The sequence below is a fragment of the Dendropsophus ebraccatus genome, chromosome 8 (assembly GCF_027789765.1).
Source record: "Dendropsophus ebraccatus isolate aDenEbr1 chromosome 8, aDenEbr1.pat, whole genome shotgun sequence".
In the NCBI taxonomy this organism is placed as follows: Eukaryota; Metazoa; Chordata; class Amphibia; order Anura; family Hylidae; genus Dendropsophus; species Dendropsophus ebraccatus.
The window spans coordinates 34,511,315-34,526,760 of NC_091461.1; the positions used below are offsets into that span (position 1 = coordinate 34,511,315).

The window sequence follows — 15,446 nt, forward strand, 5'->3', positions numbered from 1 at the left end:
TGCTTGGACAGCCAAAGATAAAGCTTTGGCTGTCCAGCCATGATGGCAGTTGAAGTTTTGCAACAGCTGGAGAGCCAAGGTTCCCTACCCCGGCAGCAATAGAGGTGCGGGACAGGTAAGTATACATAACTGACATGTCCCTGGCAGCATGGCTAAGTTAGATTTTTTCCTGGACAATACTTTTAAGTGTACCTATTGTTTCAAACATTTTTGAAACCTGATGTTATTGTATTAACCCCTCAATGTTGTCATAAGGTGATTTTAGTTTTATTGAGTCCCCTCCATGGTGGACAGCTAAATCTTATATATATATATATGAGACAATTCTATATAGCTTATTTGCCAGTAGTATACACATAGCTACTTCTTCCCTTATTTACCAAAGCACAACACATTCCAGTCCTTGCTATGCTATGACATAGTGATGGTGAAAATCCACTGAATGGGCTTGCACTGTGCTGAAAGTACTATAGATAACATAATGTGGGAGAAGAAGTTATTGATGCATTATTATTTTTTTTAAAGTGCTTTCTGTGCAATCATGAGAGAAACAGCAGGGCAGAGAGAAAAATTTTACTGAATAGACTGGCACTGTGCTGGGGATTTAACAGTGCAGTATTCTGAATGGTATGTAGGAGGACAAGGGAAAAGCACTTGGAAAACTGCTTTGTGAGCAGAAAGGAAATAAACAGCAGCAGCATAGCAAGGAATGAGTTACATTAAGCCCTGCTGCTGCTGCTGCTGAGATACCAGAGAAGCCTTGATTTACCCTGCATCATCCTCTGGACACTCACAGATGCAGGCCCACAGTCTTTCACATGGTAGGGTGTGCTTCCACTGTCTGTAATCCATCTTACTGGGGCTGTTACTAGAGACCAATTTTCCTAAACAACGGTCAGAAAAAAGAGATTTTAGTTGAGAGACACCTAGTGGCCAAGACTTTAAAAGTGTTTTTAGGGGAAAAGGAGTACTTTTTAGTGATATAAATGATTTATTGAAATGTTAGTAATCACTTAGTCCATCAAATGAAGGTGACTATTCAAATGATAATACCGTAAAATTGCCATCACTAAGTTTCCCCTTTAAGTATTCTTGTAGTCCAGTCAGTCCAGAGATACCACTCGTAACAGGATTCATAGGTTCAGTGTCGGACTGGAGTACCATGGGCCCACCTGGGAATTTAATACTAGGGGCCCACCCTACATAACCAGATATAACCAGCGCCAAACCTTTCACATTACTATAGCAATATTGCACAGAGCTGTGTATGTGACCAGCGATGCTGGCTCACTGCTAGTAACTCTTCAGTCACTCTATGCAAACAGCATAACATGGCACTTAAGTTTCTTGAAAGTAGAAATCCCATGAAACAAACAAATCTCAGGTATGCAGGGGGTGCAGGAACATAATAAAGAAAATATACTTACCCATCCCTGTGCCCCCAAAGTTCTTCCTTAATGATATCCAGTAGCCACCGGCCTCCTCCAGCTCCTCCAGCTACAACATCACATGCTCAGCTGATGGATCGCCCGCTCAGCCAATCACTGACTGAGGATGGACACTGCTGCAGTCATTGACTGGCTGAACAGACAATCCATCAGCCGAGTATGTGACATTGGGGCCATAACATACACAGAACCTGGTTGAAAATGACTGAAAATGACTTCCAGCAGCTGTGGGAGAGAGAGCGGTCCAGGGGCACAGGGACTGGTGAGTATAGTTTCTTCATTATCCTCCCACACTCCACTGCCTGCCTATCATTTGTTACGAGACTTTTGTCAGCTGTAATTCGTGTTCCAAACTGCTGACACTTATAGATGCTGTTAGGTCAAGAAGACACATGGTACCTTACATATATTTGTCTTTAATTCTATAGCATAGAAATTGTTTTTATTCTTTAGTAGAAAGAGCCAGACTGGGAGGCCCACCTCCTGCCAGGGGCCCACCAAGGGGTGGGCCCACCGGGGGATTCCCCTGTTCCCCTGTGGGCCATCCGAGCCTGCATAGGGTCACCCAGCATGTCGTATAGCCTGACCGTCATATGGATATTGTATATAAGAGCATTCTATACATTCTTTATCTGCTAATTGTCTGAAATGGTCGCATCCACTTACTTTTGTTTTTAAGAAACTTTAACCCATCAACTATTTTTGTTGTTTGATTGTGTTGAATAAATATCTTTCTTATTAGGGGGGTTTGCGGAGGCGAAACTTAAAACACTTGATCTTCAATACAGAATTTGTAACAAGGCCCTCAAGCTGTCTTGTGCCATTTATAGTACTGATGCAGTTTGTTCTTAAAAGAAGTCAATCCAGCGCTCAACAGCAATCCTGTAAAAAGAAAAAAATAATAAATTACTGGCAAAACTGTTTACCATCCATCAGTTTATAATTTATGGGTTTAGAACATAACAGTCTACTTATGAATAAGGTTCATTTGTCTATTGGGAGTATTTATTGTGGATCCAGATAAGCGTTTATGGTAGAAATCTGAGGCAACTCACTGGATTTCTCCAGTGGATTCACACTTTCATGTAAAGTTAATCTGTGTGTGACTTCCTGTTGTGGCTTCCATGTGGAATCTGCACAGATTAAAGGAGAAGTCTGGCTCTAACAAACCTTTGACAGGTGGCAGGGGTGAAAATAACAAGTGTTGCTTACCTCTCCCCGTACCCGCGATGCGACATGTGACCGGCCCCGAGACCCCAGCCGGAGTTGTGATGATGTCATGACTTGGGGGAGATTGCCCATTCCGGCTGATGGACTGGCCGCTCAGCCAATCAGTGACTGGAGCGCTGTCCCATCCCAGTCACTAACCAGGTGAACAGCCAGGTCCATCAGCCAGGTTGTGGTGTTGGTTCTGGTGGAGGTCCCGGAGTGTCGATCCGACTCTGGAGAGGCACAGGGAGAGGTGAGTTACTATAGTTTTTTATGTCGTCCCCTCCACCCCTCCACCTCTATGGCCAGACTTCATCAGGAAGTGGATTTTTTTTTTTCTTTCTGCAACACAGAGTATAACTCTGCATTGAGAACAATAGAACAATGGCATGTCTTGTGGATTACTACACAGCATCCGCACTGGCGCTCACATGGAAAAAGCTTTGGTGGAAATTTATCATTTTCTCAATTTTTTTTAATAGTTGCATGATGCAGTTGACCTATATTGTTACCCAGATGATATTCTTTCACCAAGAATACACAGGAAACAATTCCTGCCACCATACCAATGTAACACGCTAAGAATGAGTTGGTGGAACTGAACGAAGCTTTATATGTGAGACATATCCAGCAATCAGTAATCTTTCACTAAGATGTACACTACCCAAAAGTAGCATCTGAGAGCCTTTACATGGGGCAGTGGGGGAAGCACTTCTGTGCTCTTTTGTGGTAAGACCCAGTGTCGACTTAGATCACGTCTATAATCATTAAATATCTACAGGAAAAGTTTTGCAGCAATCCAACATTCCTATCAGGGTGCATTATTAAATTGCTCCCCTTGCTGAAAGTAGCCTCAGTTATGGCATCATCATCATGTCAATGGGCTGCAATAAAAAGTTTGTACCTTTACTATTAAAATTGTCCTATCTGTAGATTATTCTTGCCACATTTTCAATTATCAGTACGTAAAATGGAATTAGCCGATTATACAGGGGAAAGCAAGTCTGATAAGTTCCCATTGCAGTTTAGAAGTTTCTAACCAGTATAAAGCCATGTTCACACAACGTAAGTTCTGTACTAATCACACATAGTATACACTCCCACCGGGATCCCTAGTGGCGCCGCAAGAAACTGACGTCAGTTTTCTGCGGACGCTATTCACTGAATAGCGTCCGCAGAAAACCCTGTCAGTGCACACTATGGAGCATCCGAATTCAGCGGCACTAAAGATGATCCAGCCGGTACTGCAGTACCAGCCGGGATGATCTTTTCTGAGACCGGCTGTTCCGTGACCCAGCCGGGTCACAGAACGGCCGGTCTCATACAGAGTGTGAACATGTTTCCACTACGTATGAGAGTGGCCCTTCCATGACCCGGCCGGGTGATGGAACGACCAGTCTCTGCAAAGATACTTAAGTACCGGCTGGATGATCTTTCCGGTCGCAGTCACCGTGCCCGCATCAGAACTCTCATAGCACACAATGAAGCAAGCGGCCGGACCCGTTCACTTCATTGTGTGAACTGACAGGTCTTTTTGTGGCCGCAATTCACTGAATTGTGGCCGCAGAAAACTGACAAGTCAGTTCTTTGCGGCGCGGCATGGGATCCCGGCCGGAGAGTATACGATGTGTATACGTTCCGGCCGGGATCCCATAAAAGAATAGGCAGTGTTCAACTCCGTACAAAGTATGGCCATTGTTGCCGATGGCAACAACGGCCGTACTTTTACGTAGTGTGAACATAGCCCAATACCGTATAACCTCATATAATACAATGGGTACAAATGAGATCGATTTTTTTTTTTTTTTCCGTAAAGGTAAATTGACATATCGGTGATGAAAGCGTAGGAGCTACTGTATTTATTTCTAACAGAAAAGCATACCATAGAGACCTCTCCTTTTTATTGAAAATTGAGTCCTGTCATCTCTACGTAAAGCTTTATTTCTGAGTTATTGCATTGCACAGATCAATATGTTACAGGATTAGATATAACAGGTTGTTGCAAATATTCCTACAGAAAGTCCTCGGCAGCGTGGTCACTAAAGTGGCTACAGATTACACAAGACCATGCAAATCATGGGTAGCCATGCTGAGTTGGGCATTCCCCATCTTTATAATGTGCTTGGTTAAGGTGATATGGTAGGTTTACCGTCAGTACCATAAAACTCATCATTATATCACAACCTACTGGAGAGTTACTAAAGTTGGACAAGTAAAGTGGAGAAGTTGTCCACTGCGTCAGTCTTCCATTTAATAAAAAAGAGGTGGTTTAGCATCTGGCATCTCATCCAGTGCCGCTTTAGCTGAAATGAGGTATGACCTGCTTTTGATGGAACTACGACCACTGCATGAAACTTTTTTTTTTAATCAATTGGAACAGGCCTCTTGGCAGCAGTGCTGGATAGCCGGGCATATGTGAACCAATAACTTGGCAAATACAGATGCCAGATGCCAATTTAGTTCAGTTATAACCTTCTCATAGAGTGCACATCTCCATGCTTCTGCTAGAGAAAGCATGTTAGACATGAGCAAACTTTGAGTATGTTTGGGTTCGTCCAAACCTGAACTCTCTGTATTTGATTACTGGTGGCTGGAGTAGTTGGATGCATCGGTCCCTAGCACTGTCTGAAAAACGTGACTACAGCCATACGCAATTTTTTTCCAGGACTCCCTAGGGCTGCATCAAACTTCTTCAGCCACCAGTAACTGAATGCAGAGAGTTTGGTTTTGGATGAACCCGAACATACTTGAAGTTCGCTCATCTCTAGATCCTTTATGAGGCTTTGTTTGTGTTATGGTGTTCTCATTTGATAATACTCTGATGGTATTCAGTTACTCTATGGTGGTATTATTTGGCCACTTTCTGGTATTATTTGATCACTGTTAGGGTGGGTTCAGACTACGGAATTATCGCGGATAAATTCCGCGGAATTCCGTTGCCTGTACGCACTCACGGCCGCACGCCTTTCCGCCGACTCCATAGACACCATTGACATGACAATTCTTTCGGCGGAATGCGGAATCAGCCGGCTCATAGAATGGTGTCTATGGAGCCGCGTACAGGCGTCTGAATTCCGCAGAATTTTTCTGCGAGAATTCCGTAGTCTGAACCTACCCTAAGGTGGTATTACTTGGTCACTACCTGATGATAATATTTGATCACTATATGGTGGTATTATTACTACATGACATTATTATTATTATTTGGTACCTATATGGTATCAGTTGGTATTATTCAGTTACTCTGAGGTGGTATTATTTGGCCACTTTGGCTTATGGGTATATTATTTGATCACTGTATTAGACTTGAGTTGCTCTAATTTTTACTACTAACTCTAATGGGTCACTAGTACCAGGCTGTATGTTTAGCAGTCACCTTTCCCAGGTCCTAGCAATGGCTACCAGGACTCTCCCATTGCAAGCTATTATGCTTTAATTTTAACAAAGAAAGGTCATAGCTGGAATCTCATGTTTTGCCATGAACAGTAATAGAAAATAGAGAGCCCTATCAGCCATGCAATAAAAATACATTCATAAGTAAAAGGTAAAGACAATAGGTCCATGACTGATGGAGGTAGTAGTAGACCTACAGGGAGTACTAGTTGTCTTGTAGGACGGCTCATATCAAGTGCGACAACAAACCCAACAGCAGAGCAGGGTCTGAATATATATCTGACAATAAGAGGACCAGAGAGACTCAATAGACAGAACTCTGTAGCACAGCAGATAAACCCCAATATAGATGCCGAATATAGACAGAACTGGATAGACACAGACAACGCATGACAAATCAATGATCAATAACCAGAGACCTAGCCAGTGCAACCAATATTAAGCATTCTTAGCACATAATGCTCAAGCTTTAGGCAATCCAGCATGTATACATATGATACATAACCAGATGATTTATTATAGAGTCCTAGTGGCTTTATTGATTCCAATGGTAATACATTGTAGCCATACATAGCAGGCTTACATTAATATCAGTACATGGAAAATGCATTACAAGAGCTCAGGAGAGCTAGTGCCATAAATACTTGTCCTGGGTAGCCAGTGAAGACGAAGCATATAATGTATCTCAGCTTGTTCATGGCAGTCGTCCTGCGTTCTGCTTCCTATTTATAGTGTGTATACAGTAACTATTGCTTATAGACTCGTGTAGCATCAATATAACCAGTCCTTAGAGAGTCTTCTCTGTGATAGCTATTACATTCAGGATGAATTATCCTCCTCTCCTTTGAAGTGACCTTACCCAACAACACAGTGCCATTCATTAACCTGCCCGGACTTTCTGTAAAGTTTAGCAGTAGAATAAATTTTCATTATATAATACTTTCTCCATTGACCGCATTTTATAGCATCTATAAAATATTACATAGTGTGTATATTATTAGTCAACATATAGATCATACAAGAAAGAGAAATACTGACAATCTGTAATTTTACTCTGTTAACCGTAAAGAAAAAGGCTGCAAAATAAATTGTTAATCTGCCATAAAGCAAATAATTTATAATTAGTAATTTCCTAGTTTTTCTGCCATATTGGTAGGATCCTTATAAAATGTCATGTATCTGACTCTAGTTTCAGACCCTAGTTTCCTAATTTATTGACTGTGCAGATGTCGATTACTTTGGATAGGTTGTCAGCTAATGATTCTCCTGGATCAAGTAAGAACAAGTCAAAGTTTTTCAAGGCAATCGATGACTGATGTGCAAAAAAGGTAAAAAAAAAAAAAGATATTTAAATATGTAATCAAATTTTAATAATTTTTATTTAATTCAGATTGGTTTCCTATCAGTATGTGGGGACCTTGAAAAGGATTTACCTAGTTTCCCCAGTATTCTTTCATGTAAGAATATTTCTTTTATCTAGTGAATCCCACTTGTTGTTGGAAAGACCTGTGGAAACAGCCCTGATGCTAAGCGTAGCGGGTGTCCGCTCGATGATGCTGAACCAGTGGCATACACCATTAGAGCAGAATGCCAAAAGACTGGACTTCCTTTCTGAATGTAAGTCATTGTGTGGAAAATTTGGGGGAGTGGGATATCAATCTGACATTTATTTTGAAGGGGTTTTCTGGGACTTTGATAAATGAACAGAGTAAAATCAATTGGATGGGGATCTGACTTCTGGCACCCCCTAGAATTAGCTGACTAAAGAAGTTGTGGTCCTATAGCCAGCCCTACTTCCCTTACTTTGTAAACAAGACACAACACTATACATTTGGTAAAATACATCATTGAATAAGACATAGACCCTTTCATTCACCTGATCAGCGGAAGTGCTTAGAGTCAAACCTCCACCAATATGGTATTGATAGGCCAATACCATCAATATGTTCATATTTTTTTTTATATCTGCACATTATCAGCTTGTTGAAGTTGATGTATCTTCACATGTTCCATGCCTATTCATTTGCTTTGTTAGGTCTGTTACCTCTTGGGAAGACAACAGGGCAAACAGTCCAAAGCCAGCGAAAACCAGGAAACGACACTGAAAGGGAAGTCAGGGGTAAGTGTAACAGCTTTGGTACAACATTACTGAACCATACATCGCCTGGTGAAAATATTGGGGCAGATTTAGTAGTTCAAGAATTCTGGGAGAAAAAAATTGTGCCAAAAAACTGTGAAAGCACTCGGGAGTCATTCGGGAGTAGCCAGTCAATGGAATGGAGGCTAACCATTTACTTTGGGACAAAGAATTCCTGTTCTTATAACTGAAAGAGGTCATTAGCGATGTCTGTGCAGACCCTGCCTTAACTATAAAATAATAAACTTTATAAATACCTGTACAAGAATCTTCTAGCTTTTGCCCACTCCCCACAGCCGCCGCTGGAACTTCTGAGCCGGTCTCTGAAGTGACAAACCCCTCAGCTGAGTGTATGTTACTTAAGAGACTGGCTCAGAAGTTCCAGCGGAGGCTGCAGGGAGCGGGCAGAGGGCAGAAGCTAGAAGAACACTGGGGAGCGTGGACAGGTATGGATATAGTTTACAAATTTTTCTTACACATTCATCAGCCATCGCCTATTCATCACTATTACACATAGCGATGTGTGGTCGGCAGCCAATGGTTTTTTAACATGTTGAAAGACAACGAGTAATTGATGATCGTTTCTTGGGCTGATCTTTGTCTTTATTTCACAGAGCGATTATCTTCTGAATCATCCTGATTGGGCAGATTATCGCTCTGTGTAATAGGATAGCAGAGTCCCGCTTCTCTGCTATCCTGGCAGTGCGTAGGGTCCTGCTGAACCAATCTCGACACTCTGATTCAGACAGGGTTTGGCTAAGTAGGCATTCCTTTGTATAAACATGGGAGAAGGAAGTGCTAGGAACTTGTAGACACTTTTATATGTTATAACCCAATATATCTTTTACTTTGCAGTAGAAGACAATTCTGTGGACACATATGATGAAGTTGGACAGAGCCCATGTGATTCAAAGCCTCTTTGTGGAGACCCATCCTCCTATAGCTATATTCTGTATGGCCTACCCAATATGGTGGTGGTGTGAGCTCCCGCACAGTGGGATAGAGCTTGGTGACTACAGAGGCTGAGCAGATATTATATCTGTATATGAGAATAGTCCTTGTGATAATTCCATAGACTGATCCCAGGGCTGCTCTGAATTACTGTCATTACAATGCAATAATCCAATATTCACTAAACACATTTTCTTTTATTTATAGCGTGGAACAAATCATTTCAGCGCCAATGTAAATTGTTTTTTCAGTGCTTTCCGACCATGTATGGGAGATTAATTGAAACAGAAAGCTGTGTTCTGCATCCAAGTATCTGAGGCTTTTTATCTGCGAGAAACATTGACCACAAACTGCACAACATGTGTATTGATGGGGACGGAGCAGCGGTGCGGGGAGCTTTAGAGAAAAGACAAACTTGTTAATGAATAATATCATATTTACAAAGTCAGCATTCTTATAAGAATATGAGGGTAACCCTTTCCCGACGGTGTAGTCTTCTCTTTATAATCCCTGTCGCCATAGATGAGACTTTCTGTTCAGCTACATATTAAAAGTCTGGCCTGCTCTTATCACTCTATCACGGCCTTTGCTCAATACATTATGTGTAACAATGGCTGTTGTTTACATTGACTTCAATGCAAATCATTGCATTATGAAAAAAATTGCCATTGTTCTAATTGAAAATAACAGCCATATAGTGTGTGAATATACTGTGCTGCAGTACAACGCTATACACCTGTGTGAGTTTATATGAGGCCTTAAAGGGAAACGTACATCAAATCAGTAGCTTAGCTTGTGTTGCCAGCACCCAGGGCACGCAAAAGCATTACACCCCCTCCATCCATCCCATAAATTTACCATGTACATGATTACAGTGCAGTTACTATATATCTAATAACTTACATGGGAAGTCTTTTTAGTGCTGTTTTCTTTCCGTTTCTTTCTGGTGCAGACTGCCATGAAGACTTCTTCCAACTCATCTACACAGACTCTGCTAGACAAACATCTTAGACTCCACACTTTTTGGGGGACATTTTCCACTTTTTTCCCATTTTCAGTGCCCTCAATAATTTCTCCTTTGGTGTCCTGTGTAGTAAGAGTGCAAATGTAGCTGGGTTTGGGGAGTAATATGTTATCCCTACTAGGCTGTCCCTACTAGAATCCCCCCTCCATTAGGTAGATGCCTTAGTAGGTAGATAATCACTCTTCACATTAAGTAGATGCCCCCAGAAGGTAGATAATTCCCCCATTATGTAGATAATCAGCTGACTAGGTAGATGCCCCCAGAAGGTAGATAATCCCCCCATTATGTAGATGCCCCCAGTAGGTAGATAATCAGCTGACTAGGTAGATGCCCCCAGTAGGTAGATAATCACCTTACTAGATAGATGCCCCCAGTAGGTAGATAATCCCCTCAATAGGTAGATAAATCCAGTGTATAAATAACCCACCCCATTATGTGGATGCCACAGAAGGTAAATAATCCCCCCCCCCAAACACACACACACACACACACACACACACTAGGTAGATGCCCCCAGGAGGTGGAGCCTAGGGGTGATGGATGCCACTCTATAATCCAGTGATTAACCCCTCATCAGATTTTTACGCCTTGCGAGCATATAATGTAGACAGGAAATGTGCTTCCAACAATAATGGGAATGTATGGCTGCCCAGACAATCCAGAGATATGCTGCCATTTGCTCCCAATAATTGGCCTCTTAAAGGATCCCTTTAATAAGTGTTAATCATCGTATGCTGCTCCACCGTTGTGTCTGCAATAAACACAAACCAACCTACAGCCATGGGAAGGACCCAGAGAAAGATATTGTCATCAGTTATAGCGTTCTTGTTTCAGAAAGACATACAGACTGATAAATAAGCATAAGGTTATAAGTATAAGGTATTTAGTCTAATACTACATTAAACCTCAGATATAAAAAAAAAAAACACAAATAACACTTTAATCTTGTCTTCTCTTAAGACCAAGAAAACATTTTACTCTTTAATCTAATTGTTAATATATGCATATTCATATATAGGAAACATCTAACGGTAATTGAATCTAAAACCTTGTAAGTTTCCTGCGGAGTTTACCCTCGTACCCTCCGTAAGTATGGCCTGTCTCAGTGATATGTTGTAAACTTGATTTTCTTTGGGTAAAAAAAACATTAATGAGACCAACAAGTGGCTTCTTAGAATTCCGGATAATTACATAAAAGGTGCGGAAAGATTAAAAAAAAATAATAATAAGTAGAAATCCTGTTAGATTTTTCTTTCGTTGACCCGACGGATTAGATCTGTACAGTTCTGGCCTTTTTGGATTCTGCAATATATTTCAGTAATTATAGATAATAACATGTTGCCGGCGTATTCCACATTAATGCCATTTGCAGGTAGGAGCCATGCTGTAGAGAATCATGGGAGGGCCGTCTCATATGCTCATTAGGACAATTCCTCTAATAACAGTCACCTTGCTAATCAGCTCTTCTTCTCGCTTCTGGCTCCTGAATCCCCTGGTTATCAGACGTTATGGGAAGTTTGGCCAGACATTTCATTTCATGACTTTTTATTTTGACATGTTACCAGGGACTTGTCAAAAGTTTTGCTTGGTGGAGGTCTCACGGCTGAGGAGAACAAGCCAGGAGACGTGTTGTACTTCCCCACTGTCAATCATCTCTGTCCAGGAGGCCCCTATAGACTTAGAAGGGAGCTGCTTGGATGGAGATCGATGTAAGCCAGGGAATGAAACAAATTCTCATAATGGATAGGGATCTCACTGCCGGAACCTCAACTGATCAAAACTTTTGACATGTCCTTGTGTCGTGTCAATTTTTTTATGATGTGCCCATTTAATTAGGAACATGATAATGCTTTCCATAAAAGAACACAATGTAAATGCACATTAGCATTATAATCCATGTTTATAGGCTGTATAGTGCATGTCTGGTGGTGGTGGTGGGGGGGGTACATGACATGGGCACACAACACCTAAGAAAGAAACCCTGGTCATGCCTAGTTTTACCAAGAGGATTCCCTTAAAATGTACCTTACCTTTTAGACAACATCTGATGTGATGTAGTCTAAAAGTATAGCCGCACTTTAAAATGCGCAGTTAGTTCTAATACTTGAACCAAGATTGAATCAGTCAATATAAGCTGTGTTTGGGTCTGATAAAGCCAGCTGCTTACTATATTGCCTAAAAGAAGTATCAGACCTCATAAAATGGGACGGAGAGGTAGAAACAAATAGCAGCTTCTGTTATAGCAGACCCAGCTTGTCTATGTATTTCTATGATCCTTCTTCTGGATCAACACTGTAGGGTTATAGACTGAACTGGATGTATGGATGGATGTCTTTTTTTTTTTTTTTAACTTTACTATAATCAGACATTAATTTCAATGGCTGGCTTGTAAATTTACATTTTCCGTACATGTTGACTATACCAGATCGCTGTGATTTTCTGACCCCGGACTTATGGCAATCAGCTGATCGCCAGCCTGGCTTCAGACTGCGGAGCGCTTATCACTGTGAGACAACTCTTGTAGGAAAATCATCACATACTTTAATTAGTTTGAAAAGTATTTTACATGTGACGACCTTTGTGAAAACATTTTATCCGAGAACAAAGTTTAATCTGTTAAGCTGTTCTTGACGGCGATTGATTGAGTCCTTATCACCGTTTCTCTGCTGTCCAATCTCTTGATCAGGAGACAACTTGTATCACCTCTCAAAGCTTTCTGCTTCTTCATTCTACCCACTGTCATTTCCACTTTATAACATCAATATATTTAGGAGATTTTTGTACTGTTAATTCCAGACCTCTGACTTCTCCTGTGATGTAGGCCCGGGTGCCTGAGACACATGATACAGATAAAAAACATGCTCACCCTGACTGTTGTTTTAGCTGGTTCGGGTCTGGGTGTTCATGTGGTCATTCATTTTACTACTTTCGCAGTAAAGAGGATTACTTTTAAGTGAGATTGTAGCAACTCATTACACTTTTCTTTTTCTGTGCTTGCCGCTTAAATTTTCCCTTTATGTAACAATGCTTTAAACTGGTCAGAAGAGTCCATAAAGTAAAAGTTTATCTTGCTATAGTTCCTTTGTGGTTTAGTATATTGTTGCCTTGGATTTCTGGCTTTAATTCTGACTAGATGAGCCCAACTCGAGTCCAATTGTTCGGCATTTGAATACTAGTGGCTGAAGAAGTTGAATGCAGCCCTAGTCTTGGAGAACATGGATACAGCCATAGGCCTATTCTTTCTCTAGGCCTTCCTCCTTTAGGGCTATATGGTTTGCAGCCACTGATCTGATAGTACATTACTTTTTCTTTTTTTTTTATTATTTGTATGTATTAAAAAATCACGAGCATGTATTTGTTAGGACAGGAAATGTCTCTGAAAATATGACCTATCCTGAAAATAACATGGTGGTAGTATAACGTTGCTAAATAGCATCAGGCAGTAAATCCCTCAAATTCTTCTTTGCATTAATAGTACTCACTGCATATCATTTAAAGGAATTATACACTCACCGGCCACATTATTAGGTACACCTGTCCAACTGCACGTTACCACTTAATTTCTAATCAGCCAATCACATGGCGGCAACTCTGTGCATTTAGGCATGTAGACATGGTCAAGACAATCTCCTGCAGTTTAAACCGAGCATCAGTATGGGGAAGAAAGGTGATTTGAGTGCCTTTGAACGTGGCATGGTTGTTGGTGCCAGAAGGGCTGGTCTGAGTATTTCAGAAACTGCTGATCTACTGGGATTTTCACGCACAACCATCTCTAGGGTTTACAGAGAATGGTCCGAAAAAGAAAAAACATCCAGTGAGCGGCAGTTCTGTGGGCGGAAATGCCTTGTTGATGCCAGAGGTCAGAGGAGAATGGGCAGACTGGTTCGAGCTGATAGAAAGGCAACAGTGACTCAAATAGCCAACCGTTACAACCAAGGTAGGCAGAAGAGCATCTCTGAACGCACAGTACGTCCAACTTTGAGGCAGATGGGCTACAGCAGCAGAAGACCACACCGGGTGCCACTCCTTTCAGCTAAGAACAGGAAACTGAGGCTACAATTTGCACAAGCTCATCGAAATTGGACAGTAGAAGATTGGAAAAACGTTGCCTGGTCTGATGAGTCTCGATTTCTGCTGCGACATTCGGATGGTAGGGTCAGAATTTGGCGTCAACAACATGAAAGCATGGATCCATCCTGCCTTGTATCAACGGTTCAGGCTGGTGGTGGTGTCATGGTGTGGGGAATATTTTCTTGGCACTCTTTGGGCCCCTTGGTACCAATTGAGCATCGTTGCAACGCCACAGCCTACCTGAGTATTGTTGCTGACCATGTCCATCCCTTTATGACCACAATGAACCCAACATCTGATGGCTACTTTCAGCAGGATAATGCGCCATGTCATAAAGCTAGAATCATCTCGGACTGGTTTCTTGAACATGACAATGAGTTCACTGTACTCAAATGGCCTCCACAGTCACCAGATCTCAATCCAATAGAGCATCTTTGGGATGTGGTGGAACGGGAGATTGGCATCATGGATGTGCAGCCGACAAATCTGCGGCAACTGTGTGATGCCATCATGTCAATATGGACCAAAATCTCTGAGGAATGCTTCCAGCACCTTGTTGAATCTATGCCACGAAGAATTGAGGCAGTTCTGAAGGCAAAAGGGGGTCCAACCCGTTACTAGCATGGTATACCTAATAAAGTGGCCGGTGAGTGTATTACTTACTCATTACCTAATTGTTTTCCTAGTACTAGATGAATTCTAATAGTATTGGTTGGTGTGGTCCATCAGGTTGTTGAATCTAGTGGTCAACCATGTTTTGAGCCCTGCTTCCCCACAGAGGGTGTATATTGTCCAAATGTGGTTAGAGTTAGACATTGTCCAGTCAAGTCAATGGACCTGCCAACAACGCATTAAAATATATATCACCATACCTTTCTGACAGAATGCCCCAAAATGTGGTGAAAATGGGGCCTAAGCCACTAAACCCATTCAGCTGCAGTACCAGACGCATCTTCGTAGATTAAACTGTCAGTAATTACACTTTCATTACCTATCCTAAGGAAAAGCTGTTCCTTTTAGAACCTGGAAAAACCCTTTTAAGATTCTTCAGCCTGCAATGTATTTTCATATATAGCCCGTGGTGTTTCAATTACTGCACTGAATAATGGATCTAGTGAAATGTAAATTCAGTGCTGGATTTTGGTGTCTTACCTGTTCCCGGCAACTGTTGTGTTTGAATGAGCTTTACACTTGGCTGGCTTTTTACTAACAA

The 15,446-nt window shown here is 41.6% G+C and overlaps 1 protein-coding gene across 2 annotated transcripts in view; it reads left to right on the plus strand.

The window, feature by feature from the left end:
• Nucleotides 1-9,338, plus strand: part of CFAP46 (cilia and flagella associated protein 46) — a 139,457-nt gene extending 130,119 nt beyond the window's left edge. For both annotated transcript variants that reach the window (XM_069980136.1, XM_069980137.1), the window contains exons 57-60: nucleotides 7,297-7,378; nucleotides 7,531-7,667; nucleotides 8,086-8,169; nucleotides 9,043-9,338. In XM_069980136.1, the coding sequence (XP_069836237.1) occupies nucleotides 7,297-7,378; nucleotides 7,531-7,667; nucleotides 8,086-8,169; nucleotides 9,043-9,170 (431 nt within the window). In that variant the 3' untranslated portion in view covers nucleotides 9,171-9,338. The remainder of the gene's footprint in view (nucleotides 1-7,296; nucleotides 7,379-7,530; nucleotides 7,668-8,085; nucleotides 8,170-9,042) is intronic.
• The last annotated feature ends 6,108 nt before the right edge of the window (nucleotides 9,339-15,446 follow it).